The following is a 16,583-nucleotide window of genomic DNA, read 5'->3' on the forward strand; positions in this document are numbered from 1 at the left end:
TAATAAACCTAAAAGAACCCCTGGAAAATAGGTTTAGACAATGGAAAGTATAACTGCCTGCTAATTCACTTATCTTCATAGAGAACAAGAAAGAGATATATTTTATTTTTATGTTGATACTGCATATGTATAAAAGAGAGAAAGAGGAAAAAACCTCAAAGGTATCTTCTAGAAGAACTAAAAATAGAACTGGTATTTTTTAAATCTCCAGAGGGGAAAAAAAAACCCAAAATCTAAAATGTAAGATGCCATTTTTAAAAAAATGCATAAAACTACATCTAAGAAAGTCTGGTTAGAAATTAAATACCAGTTTTAAAAATAAATACAAATAGCTTAAACTTCCTATTAAAACAAAGATTAGAGATTAACCAAATGAAGGCTTGTCCTCACACCTTTGCCCCTCTTCTAAACTTTTTAATTAACTGCATCTAAGGTGATGCGCCAAAAAAAAGTCAACAAAGATTTAAAAGAAAGTGCAAAACACATCTGGAAAATGGAAACATAAGAAAGTAGAGATGGCATTTCTAACATCAGACAACGAGAAGAAAGCTCTGTTATGAGGTATTAAAACAAATTATAAAGCAAATAGAATTAAAAATAGTTTAGTAATGACCTAATAAATGGATCAAATGAACAGAAACAAAACAGTTTTTATAACAATAATCAATGAGATATTAAAGACCTGTTTAAAAAATAAAGAAGATAAACAATTGGTTATTTCGAAAAAGTAGTAATACCTTGTCTTATAGCATATACTAAAATAATTCCAGGTGAATTAAATGCAAAAATTAAGCCACAATTGATTGAGAAGAAAATAAAAATGTATTTTCATCTTGTCTCTGAGGTCTTTCCAAGTACACATCTGTGTGCTAATAATAATCCCACTATAAACAAAATATAAAGCAAATGACAAACCAAGGAAAAATATTTGTAGCAAAATAAAAAATCATTAAGAAAAGGACAAACATCTCTTATCTATATAGGCAAAAAATGTGATCAGATCATTCACACCAAATTCAAACTCTCAATAAACACATGAAAAAAAAATTCACCATAACTAATAATTAAGAGAAATATGAACACAGTGCAATAACTTACCCAGGGAAAGACATGGTGAAACAAGGAATGTTGGACAAAACTGGTAGGAACATAAATTCGCATGGCTTTTACGGTGGATAATTGGGCAACAGGTATCACAAGGCTTAATCTTGTTCCTGGCTTTTTTGAGAATTTAGATTAAGGAAATAATGAAATATGTGCACTAAGAGTTCTGCCCCAAGAGTGAGAAGTGAGTACAGAAGTCATAAATTGGCCACTGGATTGGAAGCCCAGCTATGCCACTTGGGTGACAAGCAATAAAATGACATTAGTTTTTTTAAGATGTCATTTTGTGATTATGCTTGTGACTTTCTAGAGATCCAAAGGGACAATCACACACCACCTAGCATGGTGCCTGACCCCTGGCAAATACTCAAGAACTACCAGATGTTGGAAGCAGCAGTGGTGATATTGATCTACAGCACTGTGCTATATGTTCAAAATCTCTTATCTGAAAATGCTGGCAGCTAAATGTGCTTCAGAATTAAGAACTTTTTGGATATTGTATTAGGTTGAATTAGGTGCCTCAGAAAAAAACATGCTTCTAATCTCAATCCCATTCCTGTGGGCGTGAACCTACTGCAAATAGGACCTTTTGAAGATGTTATTTTTAGTTAAGGTGTGGCCAACTGAACCAGGATCGTCCTAATCCTATTACTGGCAGCCTTATAAAAGAGAAGGCCATTACATATGGATAACCTGGTATTTCTCTGGAACTTTGGGTACCTGTGTGACACCTAACACTCAGAGTTGAAGTTCTGCAGCTCTGAAAGTCAGCACTGCTACATATAACAACAGTTAAACCAAAAAAGAAATCAGGCTTCAAGGAGAGATAAGAATGAGACTGATCTGGTTAGGACTAAGATAACTTAGAATATAGGGTAAAAAATGATATTGTTTGTATTTTAGAATTTCACCTGCTGTTTGAGATCAAAAGAAGAGAAGTTTATTTTGTCCAAAACCTAAATTTTCTGTAGCACATGATCTAACTCAACCTGTCTGGATAGCTCATTTAAACAACCCACCTGGAGCCCAGAATGGGATTCTGTACAGCATAAGGTAATACCGGCTACATCTCAGGGTATGTTGGGTAGATAATTAAAAAGTATTGGCAAAGTCTCTTGAAGGACTAGAGAAAAAATATGGAACTATTAAACTTTCCCACCAGGGAAACCCTGGATACTCTGTCAAACACTAGGGACTCCCAAGTCAAGAGGCCAAGGCCTTGATCTTGAGGCTTGCTCTTATGAAGCTTATTTCTGTAGTGGAGAAACTAAGCCTACCTACAGTATAGTACAGTTACTTCCAGAAAACCTCTCTCTCTCTCTAAACCCAACTCCCTACTATGTGGTATGTGCAACCAAGGGTGAAAGCCTCCCTGGCAAAGGGGGATATGACGCCCAGGGATGAGCCTAGCTCTGGCACCGTGGGCTTGACAACGTCTTCCTGACCAAAAGGAGGAAAAGAAACGTGACAAAATAAGGTATCAGTGGCTAAGAGAGTTCAAACAGAGCAGAGAGGCTATTCTGGAGGCTACTCTCAGGCAAGCTTTAGCTAGGTGTTGTTAATTAACATGGTTTGCCAAACCCCAACCAAAGTCATTCCTGTTAACCCTAAAGAACACCTAGGGCTGTATCTAAGATTCTACAAAAGTTTCACGTCCTAAGATTACTTTCCAGACACCTACAACATCCAGATGGGCTCCAACATAAGTCCGGAAAACCAGAGGGGCCAGTTCTTCCAAGAATATCAACTAGTTCCATCCTTCAATCCCACGCTTTTGACACCTCTTTCCAACATGAAAAAGTTAGAATGGGCATAGCCCAAATAACCCTAAAGATTGGGAGAAGGATCAAAAGAGAAAGAGGAGTTATAAGAAAAGGCAAGATTTAACAAATGAATATGACTGCTCAATCATTATATTGATTTTTTTTTTTATTCTCCAGTGTCTCAGAGTAACTAAAAGAAAAAACCTGAAATTGTGGAACTATATCCCATACCAAAATTTGAAATCTAGTCTATAACTACTTGTTACACTGTACTTTGAAATTTATTGCTTTTTGTATATATATTTCACATTAAAAAATGTTAAAGGAAAAAAAAGAGAGAGAAAGCCATGAGGAAGAAGAGGAGACTGGAAGTCAGTGGAACCCAGAAGAGAAAAGAAAGAACATCACCATGTGATGGAAAGACCAAGGAACTCCAAGCATTGCTGGCCAGCTAGAATACTACCAGCCTGGGAAGAAGCAACCCTTCTAGCATCTGAAACAGTAAACCAATAAATTTCCATTGGTTAAGCCAATCCATTGCATGGTATTTGTCATGGCAGCCAGGAAACTAAGACAGATATGAAAAAGGTAATCACAGTTAATTCATCCCACTTTGGTCTGGGATAGCCCCTAGAAATCAATCATATTACTATTTCTATAGTAAAACGTATGAATATTCATTCAAAGTAAGATAAATATCAGATTAAGTCAGATTTTGCAGTCAAATGAGTTTCAGAGTTTTCTGGACTTCAGATTTGCAAAGCAGGGCTTGAGAATCTGTATTTATAATAAAGAAGCATTAGAATCTACAAAATGTATAACAACAAGGGGATAGTTTAAATAAATTATGATGTATTCATAAGACAGAAAACTATACACAGCTATAAAAAGTTACTTTTTCAAACAATATTTAATGAAATGGGAAAATGTGCATGAATACCAGGTCAAAAAAAACAAGAAAATATATATGCCTTATGAATTCAATTTAAAAAATTAAATCACAGAGATGTTTAAAATTCCAGAATAAAAGCCATACTTACTTAATGTTCTTTATGCTAGTCTGGTTTTCTAATCTTCTACGGTAATCAAGAAAATAGGCAATTATTTTTTAAAAAAATCATTTATGGCTGATGTTCCTGTGCAGGACTAAGCTAGTTATCATCCTAGAGGGTTAATGAGTTCATCGCTGTCCCCTGAAGGGCTCTGGGCTCTAGTCATTTTTCTCTGCCGTACACAGTGTTTCATTATAGATCAGCTATTCTCAAGACAACTTGACCCAAACACCAGAACTTTCTTACACCTCTGCCAAATGAAACTCTGATGACCTTGCAAGTGAATGATAAAATGGCATTGTTAGTACATTTAAAACTTGATTCAGCACTTATCCTTACCTTAAGAAGATATTAAAAAAAAAAAAAAGAAAGAAAGAAAAGAAATTAAGGCTTGCTCAAATGTGTTTAACTTTCTTTTTCACTGAACTCATCAAATTTCAATCATTTAAGAAATTGTTGGAGGAGGAGGAGGAGTAGAGGTCATTTGGGTTTATTCCAGATGCTTCTCATGAATAAAGGATGTGGAATTGACAAAAACCTCCCCCAACCCCCATCACTGTGTGGATGTTAACAGAGACCATGACACTGGAAGGGGCCCTTCATAGAGGGGAACACGCAGGAGTCCATCTAACCTAACAGGTCACTTATCAATATCTAAGGGGTAGGCCTTTGGCCAGAGCTTTGAAGGGCTCAGTTCACATTTAGTATGAGTGTTCTTAACACCCACTCAGTGAACTCCGATGTCTGAAATTCTTCACCGTTTTAGTACACAGTGTGAAAGTATTTTACACCAAAGGTTATATATGACTGAGTCATTACAGTCTTCTATAAACCTACTTCCCAACTCTGAATAAAAGGCAAATTAGTCAATCAACTTAATACTGAATCCCCTGACAAAAGGAGCAGACGGTTGATACTTAATCATTTTTACAGATTCCAAGAGCCTTTTTAAACAGCATTGCTGAGAAAAGAAAAAAATTTCTGTGCAAAGCTTCTGTCACACACATATATCATAGCAATAAGAATGTTAACTCTCTGAGCCTAATCCCACAAGAAAAAATGACTTGTTTGCAGGCAAATTATCCACTTGGGATACTTTTTTATTTGTAGAACATTAATTCTTCCCTCCTACTTCCTGCCTCCCCTCCTTCCCTCTTCCTGACCCAGTGAGGAGAAGCACGAGGTAAATGTGCAGAGGCCCCATGCAACCAGAATCTTCTTAATATAATGGCCCTTCGGGAAGAAGGGTTAACTTACCCTATCCCAGCTGAAACAAAGGCCCAGTCGATCAAGCTGTTTTCTCATGTGTTTAATATTACTGTCAAACAAAGGGCAGAAAATTTGACTTTTAGAGAGGGAAAAAACAAACTACATGAGGACATTGTGATGGGAAGCTGGTAAAATTTAGATTATTTAAAGGGGGGTTGTATTGGTTTGCCCTGGTAATTAAATAAATCACTGAGAATCAGTGAAAATACTAACATATTAGACGAAAACATATTAGAAGACACCTACTATTTGGACACCTACAGAATCCACTAGAAACCACACACACACTAGTCTTTGGCCTCGAAGACTGCCCTTTTCCCTAACCATTCAGCCAAACTCTTTGCTATGTATACTCCTGCTTACCAATGTTTGTATTATGGGAAATTTTAATCCAAGCATTTATGATATTAAAAGTGACAGAAAATAAAAACTTAAAAGTGCAAATTGTGGGGATCCAAAAGAAACTGTACAGTGCTTTTTAAATCAAAACCTAAAACTGTCTAACGATTGGAAAAGCGGGACAGAGGTGAGTTAACTTATAATACAGAATAAGGAAACAAATCATTCTTTCTCTTATTTTTAAAGAAAAAGGACTAAGTCATTTCTACTGCATCATCTTTCAGTTCAAGCAGACTAAATATATTATAAACCATGAAAAAGTTCTCAAGGTAATCTCTGATTTTGAAATGCTACATCCTATGCTGCTTTGCAGACAAGTATTTAAAGTGTTTAATCCTAATCATATTAGGTAGGAACTATGACTATGACTATCCTTCTTTTATAGATAAAGTGGTTAAGAAATTTGTTCAAGGTAACCAGCTGTCAAGAAGGGAAGGCAGTATGTGTACCTAGGTAGCCTGTCTCAGTAGCCATTTTCCCAATGGCAATGCTCTAGTGCAGAGGCCAACAAACTTTTTCTGAATAGGGCCAGATGGTAAATGTTTTCAGCTTTGTGGGGCCATATGGTCTGTCACAACTATTCAATCCTGCTACTGTAACAGAAAAGTATACTATAAAGGAATGGTTGTGTCTGCATGCCAATGAACTTTATTTATAAAAGCAGGTAGTAGGCTGGATTTGACCCATGGGCCATAGTTTGTCAACCTCTAGTTCAGTTCACTTAAAACTATTTTATGCTACATTTGATAGATGTTATTTAAATCATCATTTCCTCTTCTTTTTCATCATTCACATTAATCTCAAATAAACCATAATTGGAAAAGTAGAAAGAAGGGGCTAGAAAGAAGTGAATGGTACAGTAGATATTTTTACAATGTAGCTTGGGCAATACAAAGCAAAGGAGGGGAAAGACTGGGGACAGATCCTGAAATTACCCTTCTATATCTCTAAGGGCTGGGGTAAAGAAGGAACCTTAGTCCTTATAAAAGGGGCTGATGTAGCGGGCCCACAGCATTATTCTGGGTTCTGATCTAAGGCACTCAAGGACTTTATCAGTTGAGAGACGGATGGGCAGGGCTGGCCTATGTGTACACAGAAACCTGCAGCATGGGTGGGGCTAGGGGGTGGGGGTTGGGGAGTGTTCCCACTTGGAGAAAGCTGCATCCAGAATAAAGTTACCATACATTTCCAAAGTAAGTATCTAAGTTCCTCTTGAATGGTATTTCAAGAGGTTCCTTCTGAATGGTAAAGGCAAATGATGAACAGACCCTTAAGAGGAAATTATAATGTAGAATTTTTATATAGGTCAAATTATGGTCAAAGAGAAGAGAAGCATCATAGAAATTTAATAAACATATCCTTCCAGATGCAAATACTCAAAGAAAGGGAAATAACTTTGTAAATTACAAAGCATCAAAATGAGCACATGAATGAATACCTAAAACCTCTTTGTTATTTCTTAGATAAGGATACAACATTCGAAAAGACAAACACCAACATAGAGAATCCTATTTATCATTTACTGCAATGTTTTGTTTGCTTTGCTTTCTATTTTCATCCATGGTTTAAAATAACTTTTTTAAGGTTTCTGTATACAAGTGTTTGAATATGACTGTAAATACATACCTTTGTGTCCAACTTTCTGGATGTAGATGTCTCTCAATTGCAGCATTTTCAGCAGGCAATCCAAATGCATCCCATCCCATGGGGTTGATAACCTAGCACCAAGAAGAGAAATATCAGCCAAGACAAATCCTTAAGACCCGAATCCGTCTTCTCTTCTGGACAATAAACAGTATTTCCTCCTACTAACATATATGATTCCTTTCTGGATCATTCCAAACTAAGCTTATGCAAGTCAGCTAGCTACCTATCAATACAAGCACATTAGAGAATTTAGAAGGGTACATACCAAGATGTCAAGAGCAGTTATCTCTGAGTAGGTGTTTTTGTGAGTACTTTTTACTTTCTTATATATATTTTCTGTAATGAACCAGAATTGTTTTTTAAATAATAACAAAAATTTACTTCCAATTTCAAATATATGTGTGTGTCTCATTTAGGTAGTCAGAATGCTCATCCTATGTCAATATTTTCCAGTTAAGGAGCTCTGCTAGCCATTTTGGCAGCCACTAGTCACATTCAGCTATTTAAATTTAAACTTAGATGAATTAAAATTTAGTAAAATTTTAAAAATTCAGTTCTGCAGACACACTAGCCACCTTTCAAATGTAAAATCGCCACACATGTCTGGTGGCTAGTGAAGGCAACAGCACAGATATGGACCATTTCTACCACTGCAGAAAGTTCCATTGAGCAAAGCTGTACTGGACATGCATGACTGATGATCTCACCGGCGGCTCTCGTGAACCCCAGCTCTACACTGACCTAAACAAGTTGTGTTCTGACTCCTAAGTGGCCTAGGCCCACTTTTCTTAATCAGTAAATTACCTGAATCCAGCACAATTCCCACCTTTTTGTATGTCTTAGAAGCCTGCTCAAGCTCACCCAGAAATCACAACAGTTCTGTTCATCTCTCTTCTTTCATCTCTTTCTCTCCCCTAACTGAAGTAACATACTCTCTTGAAAGGCCCACTCCCAGTCTCTTCCTGAAGTCCATATCTTTTTCCCCTACCAGTTAGGAAGGGAACATTGCCACTCCTACTCAAAGAGCCAGATATATGGAAACTAACTTAGAAATACATATAAGACCACACACACAAAAAAGGTTGCAAAGTTATTCTATAGAATAACTTTGAGACTTGATGTGATGTTTTGACCAAGATCTATATAATATTTATATTAATTTTTAAAATATCCCATATTTTAAAATTAATTGCAAACTGTTAGCTATGCTTTTGGTATATGAATGCTCCACATGTAGGTTCCTCATCTCCCCTCATTTTCCTCATCTGTAAAATGGGTAAAATAACTGTAACTACCTCATTGGAGTGTTGTAAAGATTAAATGAGTCAATATAAGAAAAGTGTTTAGAACAGTGTCTGTCATACACAAAAGTGTGGTACATAGTGTTAGCCTATAGTATATTATTATTCCTAAAGATTATAGTTTTCCATTCATACCTTATAAGATAGTTCCATTCTCAGAAGAGCAAGGGATGAATTTCTAGAAGTGGAATCACTGGATAAAAGGGTATGAAAACTTCTAAGACTGTTGATATATAAAACTAAATGGCATCCAAATCATGCTTCCACCTGTGTGTTACATCCGAGTGCCTAGAGAGTTTTCTTCCATCCTTATGTCTAGTCCATAGACTCTGATGAATATACACAAGTGCACAAGTGTCATCAGCAACCACTGGCCATTTCTGTCTCAAGGTCCCATAATCACCTACAATTCAAAGTGTCCCAAATTGGACTCATGTTCTAATCCCAGCCCCCAGATCTGTCCTCACCCTAGTCCCTGTCTTAGCAGGTAACATTAATAGAAAAGTCATGCTTCTCCCAGCGGCTAAAGCCACTTGCCAAAGTCATACTTTCATTATGCACATTATTATATTTTAATTGGGTTTTGATAGTCTGACAGATTGTTCCTTTCCCCTCCAGGAAGGAATATTTCCATCTAAAGAATTAAGGCCATCCATCTAAAATCAGAGCCACTCTATCTTCTTTGGCCATTGAGTAGGAAGTGCTAATAAGCTGGCTCTCCAGGAGACTGTGTGGTTTGGGGGAAAGTATCCTAAACTAAACGTGCCATTTACTAGCAGTAGGACATTAGGGACATAATTACTCTCATCTCAACTTTAAATTGTGACTGAGAGTAGCTCCCTCGAACTGTTGAGAATGATAGACCATGATGTCGGTGTGCTGAGCACAGTGTGGCAGATGTGCTGTTGGGGCTGCTGCTGCCCTCTGCTTTCCTACCTTCAGCACCACAGCACCTCACATCACACTTCACACATCACACGTCACAGGTTCCCTTGCCAAAATTCTAGCCCTTATCTCTTGGCCACATTCAATATGTTCACTACCTGACAACAGGTAGAGCTAACTTTATCTTATACATATCCTCATCCATATACATTCCCAAGGGTGGGTTACTTATGTCAAGTCTCTGTAGAAGGCTGGTGTCAGGCACTGGAAGTTCTTACTGAACCAAACACCACGGAGGATCAAAAGGGTCAGCCAGGTACTTGGAAAGGGCCCCTGCGGTTCTTCTTTCCTACGGAATTAATGGCTCACATGAGGTACTTCATGGAAGGCAGCCCAGCTGTACTTACCCCAGGTGAATGGAGCAGGGGCAGTCCATGAGCAGAAGGCAACCATCTGCATGCTGGGCAGGAAGGGGCCTGCCTGACTATCCTGGGCAAGAACACTGCCCAGAAGGATTTCACCATACTGGGGAGAGTGTAAGGGAGGGTGTGGCTTTGGCCTACTCAGATCTGCCTTCTTGGAGGGATATAGGCTTGGACAACAAGCAGTGCTGTGGATCTCTTAAGTCTGCTGTTCCTCTAGGCGAGGTTGCTTTGCCATGTCCCTGTGCTGTATTCCCCAGTCTTGGGAATCTGGGAAGTCTGGAAAGTTTTGGAAGCCTTGGATTTCAAGCCTGAGATGACTCCCAAGCTACCTACTTCATTCCTGCATCCATACCACTACCTGAGGGCAAACTGAATGGGCCTCTCTCCTTTTCTCTTTATTGTGTTTTTTAAATTACAAAAGGAACACAAGTTGATTTTAACAATGAAATGACATAATGCAATGATATATAAAGGCAAAACTGATGCTGTTCCCTTGGCCATTCTCAACTCCTGATGTGACCAGTAACACTAGTTTTTTTCACATCTTTCTCCTCACTCAAATTCATATACACAAACATACATGCACATAAAGGAGCTTTGCTTGCTTGTTTTTATGGAAAAGGAACCTCTCATATACATTATTTTATATGTGCTTTTTTTTATTTAACATTATATCATGGCTGTCTCTACAAACTACAAGTAGGAGAGTGAGTGCATATGTCTTTTTAAAATTTTAATATCTTTATATACATATTCCCTCAGTTTATCTTTTCTACATACGTTTAGGAACTTGACTAGATATTCCCAACCCAGTTGATCTTTCTGACCTGAGGTCTCTTTCCCTCTTGCTAAATGAGGCAGACCCAAAGTGTTTCACCCTGCCCTCCTCCTGGGAAACTGCTACTCCTCCAACTTCACATAGTCCTGGTAGGGATTACTAATCTCAGAACCCATCCACCTGGTTACAGAGGGAGGCATGTGCCCAAGGCTGGACCAACCTGAGTCCTTCTGCAGGCTTGGCTGGAGCTGAGTGGGGTGTAGGCTCTCTTTCCTCCTTGATCAAGAGTCATAAAGATATGAGACCAAGACTTCAGGTGGCCCTGCCTTCCACCTTGTGGAGATGTCTGAGACATGGCTGGCAAGCTAAGAAAAAGGGACACAAGGCTTGGGGGAAATATACACAGCGAAATGTCAGGGGTTACGGTTGAGAGGGCCTGGGAATGGCTGTCAAGAGAGACTCTAGTGTTATCTATGTCATGTGTGTATTTATATAAGGGGAAACATGCTGGAGTTTTATTGTATGTACAACTAAAACAAAAGTTTTTTAAGAAGAAGGAAATAAAGAGCAGGCAAAGGGACAGTTCCTCCTCTAACACAGGAGAAAGTAGAGTTAAAAAGAGTCTGGAGGTAGAAGGGAAGGAAGCTATGGCAACTGGCAGTCTGCCTTCCCAGTAGAGAGAGAATAGTGCAATTCTTACTATGCAAGTGCCAACCAGCTCCCTAGAAATGATCACCTTTTCTCCCTTTCATCATAAAACAAAACTGTACATTTGAAATCAATTCAGTTTCTAATTGAGAGCAACTATGGTTACTGCTTCTCACAAAAACTGCTATTTTCAGAGCGTGTCATGGTTTCTTTGGAGTAGATTCAAAATTCTTAATTTCCAAGAAAAGATAAATACACATTTAATTTTGTTTACCACATTTACTAACCCACCATTATTATAGATTGGGGATACAAACCAAGAGAATACCGAGTACAAAATCCAAATGACTGTGCCTAGGTCCAAAGCAGAAGACCTCCTGTGGGAATGTGGAGGATGTGACAGGCAGAGAAATCAGCCTATTTCCAATCGAGGCACTGAACCAGCAATTGATTCTCCCCTTCAAATTTCATCTGTGAGAATAAGCCTTAGAAATCCACTATCTACTTTTAGATGCTACAAAGATTTGAAAATTTGAAAAGTAAATGCCATGCTATGCATTCCCTGGGCACTTAAACACTTGTTGACTGATTGGCAAACTGGAAACTGACGAAATATATATTACCATTCCACTTGCTAAGTACTTCTTGCTTCCTGATATTTGTGGGCAATCATATTATGATTATGCAGCTTCCAGACCCACAGCCGAAATTTCCTGCCTCCTCTACAGAGAACAGCAAAATGGCCCAAACAGAAAACTATTTGGGCTGTGGCCGGTGGCTTTTTGCCTGAGACAAATTAGTCTAACTGCAGCTTTGTGAGGGGGACTTGGCACCTTGATGCTTTAATCACTTCACTTTTGGACCAGAAGGTGCTGGGGAGACCTGCTGAGGTGGGAGGTGGGTAATTCTATTTTGCAACCATCTGTGCACACAACATATGAAAACACAATAAAATTACCACATGGTGCTAAGTTTTAAATATGTTATCACTCTATGAGTTTAAGAGGAAATCAATTGGCAGTGCAGCTTTTCCTAATTACTAAAACAGAATAATTTAGCTCTGGCTTCAGATGGCACCTGCTTAAGCATTCAAACCTTAATTATTGCTACTATTAATTGTGTTACGCTTGAAGATTCCATTAGGGTTTTAAAAGGGTTTTCTCAATGATTATGTCTCATGAAACTTGCAACAAATCTGTGAAGTAGGTTAGGGCAGGTCAATTGTCTAAAGCCCCTGATCAACCGATTCATCGGCCCCAAACTTCCTGCCTATTCACTTACAAATTCCACCACATCTAATCTATGTATGTGCCCATGGCCAGAGCAGCTGTTTGTGACTTTTAGCTTTCTTCTTACTCTAACGGGATCTTTTTTGAACCTAGAGGACCACATCCTCCTGGCTCTGTGAAGCGCTATATCCCATTCATCAATATTTTTGAGTGCCAAACTTACACCACTTGTATCGGAATTAACTGAAATGCTCACTTAAAGGGCAGATACCTGAGGTCCCCAGGGAATCCTGATGTATTCCAATGTTTAAGAATCACAGCCATACACAGAAAGGCTTACAGGGCATAAGTGGTTGGATGCCAAACTTGATGGTGACAACTTTTATGGTCTGAGCAACATTTTTCAAACTATGTAGGCTCAAATTTAGTGGTCTACTAGTTCTCTCTAGTGGTTTTTAAAATTTTAATTATACATTAATAATAATCCTTACAAAAGAAACTCAAGATAAGAATATTATAGGTCATCTGGATCTCCTTATGTGGTAGTCCTTGGAATCCATAAACATTTTGATTCTCCTCTCTATTTTACGACCCAGATGGAGCATTCTTCTTTACCCTCTCTGAGGTTATCTGTGGCCATGTCAGTGGAAGTATCACAGATTCAGGTGCCAGTGTAGATTCACAAATTCATGATAGAAATTTTTTAGCAAACTAGGAATAAAGAAGACATTTCTCAACCTGATAAAGTGTGCAAAGATGCAGTGAAGCAGGAAACGATTGTAGACTGAATTGGAAGGAAGAAATAAAGATGCAGGAGCAAAACCTGGAGAGAGGACTTTCATGCCAAGAGAACAGAGTGTTTCACGAAGGAGAAAGGTGAGTGCAGGGGTTAAGTGGTAGAATGCTTGCCTTCCATGCAGGAGATCCAGGTTCAATTCCTGGACCAGACACCCCCCAACCCACCCCATTCCCCCAAAAGGAGAAAGGGGTCCACTGCTGCTGAGGGCTGAGAAAGATAAGGACCATGTAGGTCACTGGTGGCCTTGAAGACAGCAGACTCAGAGCGGGGATCACTCCACCTTCTACTTTCCATAATGCTGTCTTAGAATTACTCGACATATATCCTTTCATGAATACAGTGAACAAAGTAAACCAATGACTAAATTAATAAATTCTAGAAAAAAGCAAAGCTTACTGAATTTTCCTTAGGCCTACTTCCTGATTTTCAGCCTAAGACTCTAACATCTCTATTTAATATGTTAGAAAGCCCAGTACTAAGAATCAAGCCAATGTTCAATGATATTTGCTGACTGAATTGATCAATACATGTGTCAGACGCTTTTGACAGGCCAATATTAGATATAACTTCTCTCCTTACAGTGAGGATCATTTAATTCTAACTGACTCCAATCTCCTCTATCTCTGGGACTAGTCCTGACCTGGGAAGGAAAGCTTTAAAAACAGCAGTTCACCAGGCAGCTCCAGTCCTTCACATTTCCCAGAGCAGCCACTGGAGGCCAGCGAAGCCATAGGCGTCGCAACCCAGCCACCATCACCACCCCCCAGCCTCAGGTAGAGAAGTCAAATATATAAAGAAACCTAAAGGACATTCTCCACAACAGCAAGTCACATAACCGTGGACATAAAAGCTTGTCTTACTGACAGAAGGAATGTCCCTGGGAAAGGACATCATAGACAGATGAAAGAAGGCAGAAGCTATTCTTCACCATCATCATCACAGTCATCACCATGCTTGGGAAAGGCACAGCCACATGGCCCTCAGATTAACAAACAATAATCCAGATGGACTGCAGCTGCTGTAGAATGATTCAAAGCTATATCTTTGATCCAGTTCAACTGCCCTCCCCTTGACTATGTGAATGAAGTAAACGTTGCAAGTTAGATGAAGATGATGCTGTTAAACTAAAAGGCAAACAGAGCAGTGAAGTCCTGGTGAATAAAAACATGTTTCAAAATGCGGCTTGAAGAGAAATGGGATAGCAAGTCCACAGGTGGCCCACTGGATTCCCCAAGGACCTGACCCTCAAGGGGTCGGAAGGGGGTCCTGCATGGAGGATACTAATGGTGTCATCAATGGCATAGACTGCTGCTGCTTTGCGGCCCACGAGGAATCCCAGGCCCCACCAGGGCTACAGGGGCCCCTTGGCCAGTACTGCAAACAACGTTCATCAGACTCAATTCTTCCTAGATGGAAGAAAACAGGATTGTGCACTGTCAGCTTCAGAAGAGACCTTAGTCATCCAAAATAGAGACTTCAGGGTTCCTTCCAAGGAGGAAAGCCATGCCATGGAAGTAGCAGACCATATCATACAGATCCCAGCCCTGGATTACCCTCAGCTTTGGGGCTCAGTAGTAGACAACACTGTTCATATAGATAGGGATTGTCTTTTCCAGAACCATGCTGGGGATGAGCCCTGGAGAGAATTCATCCCAGGTCAGCGGAGTATGGCTAGAATATGCCCTTCTCCAGGAAGAGAAGCTGGGATTTATTAAATAGGCTGTGACAACAGAGGTTTTAAGTGTCCACTTTAAGGAGATGAGGCCTGCTCATGCTGTGACTGTAGTTGATACAAGAAACAGGCAGGAGGATGCCCGTGGCTCCCACAGAAACTTGACTGGAGAAATGGTGGATGAGAACAAAGCAGTGGCAGAAGTCCTTGCGGCTTTAGAAGCTGCTACTGCAGGAGAAGATGTTGACAAGGCATATTAGGGGAGGGGGTTTGTGCAGGCAAGTAACCTACTGCCTGGACATCGCTGAGCAGGTAGGGATGAGTTTGCTCCTTAGACCCATGGCTGATATTCCACCAGCATCCACCCAGGCAGCCTGACCAGTGTTTACATCCAGTGTCTCTTCTGACTGTTGGTACCTGAATTATACTGCTTCTTAAATATTTGGCACATCACTCCATTGACAGGCTATCATTCAGGACACTAGAACAGAAAATCAGAGTGGGCCATTGCACCCATGTCGACAGCAAATCTAGAAATTAAACAACTTACTTGCCAACCCTCCAAACTCCCAAGAATATCTGGTAAAGATGTTCATGAGAATGCTCTGAGATCCAGACCCTTAATCCCAATGGCACAGAATCACAAAGCATTGTTTGACTTTAAATTCCTAATTTTGTTTTGGGAGCCAAATGCTGGCTCCTTCCTGGAAAAGGTAACTACCCCAATGAAAGTGCCTAATGTGCACCCAGAGCATGGCTGAATTTCAGGGACAACTACTCAGTGAACTAATAACGAATTATTCATTTGATGTGAGTTACGCTCAGCAGCTTTCAGGTTGGAGCAGAAGTCACCAGTAAACAAGTGGTCAGTCATTAGCTGTGATATTAAGACATCTTAGCCTTAATGCTTTTTTTTTTTTAACATTTTTGCTTTTTAGTCTCCTTTGGTATTGAGGAGGCTAGCCAAAATAATTCTTAAAACTGCTTGTGTTATATTTGGGTTTTAAGTCCATGAGGTTTGGAACAGCAAAGTGATCTATGGAGTATTTTATGCCATTACAGGTCTGGTTCTGATTAAAATATACTTAAAAATACAGACACAAAACAGAGTTCAACAGGCTTCCAAATTGTTGACAGTTAAACTGAGGTGTCTATTTCTCTTTTGCCACATGAGTTAAACATGGCAGAATAAGTTTTTGCCAAATTTTGTGGTTGTATTTGGGACACTCTGGCTTAAATATGAACTATGACAATTAGAAAGAAATTAATTTCAAGGGACTCTGGAGGACACCTCATAGAAAGAAATTAATTTCAGAGGAATCTGGAGGATACCTCAAAAAAAGATGGCTTATCTTTTAAATACAGTGACTGAAATCGGAAAAAAGAGAACCTAGGTGCCTGCTAATCATAGACACTAAGATGCCGTAAAGTCAAGTAACAAATAGTGGCTTCAAATACAAGGTGAAAATCAAGTCATAGGAACTGCAGGCAAGGATCTGCAGTCAAACTGTTTCTCAGAGGGCAACTCTATGTGGCAAACAGGGATTTACTTTCTAAATGGTGGTGAATGACTTTCCTGAGCAGCTCAGAGTAAATGAGATCAGCATAAATA

At 39.2% G+C, this 16,583-nt stretch overlaps 1 protein-coding gene and 1 pseudogene across 5 annotated transcripts in view; one reads left to right on the forward strand and one right to left on the reverse strand.

Moving 5' to 3' along the window:
- The window catches only part of LARS2 (leucyl-tRNA synthetase 2, mitochondrial), a 200,267-nt gene that overhangs the window by 162,854 nt on the left and 20,830 nt on the right, over positions 1 to 16,583 (reverse strand). For all 5 annotated transcript variants that reach the window (XM_077129574.1, XM_077129571.1, XM_077129573.1 and 2 more), the window contains 2 exons: positions 7,214 to 7,305; positions 5,177 to 5,237 (listed from right to left, as the gene is read on the reverse strand). In XM_077129574.1, the coding sequence (XP_076985689.1) occupies positions 5,177 to 5,237; positions 7,214 to 7,305 (153 nt within the window). The remainder of the gene's footprint in view (positions 1 to 5,176; positions 5,238 to 7,213; positions 7,306 to 16,583) is intronic.
- LOC143657747 (PDCD10 and GCKIII kinases-associated protein 1 pseudogene) lies at positions 13,309 to 15,231 on the forward strand (annotated as a pseudogene).

Source organism: Tamandua tetradactyla, chromosome 15 (genome assembly GCF_023851605.1).
Source record: "Tamandua tetradactyla isolate mTamTet1 chromosome 15, mTamTet1.pri, whole genome shotgun sequence".
Taxonomy (NCBI): domain Eukaryota; kingdom Metazoa; phylum Chordata; class Mammalia; order Pilosa; family Myrmecophagidae; genus Tamandua; species Tamandua tetradactyla.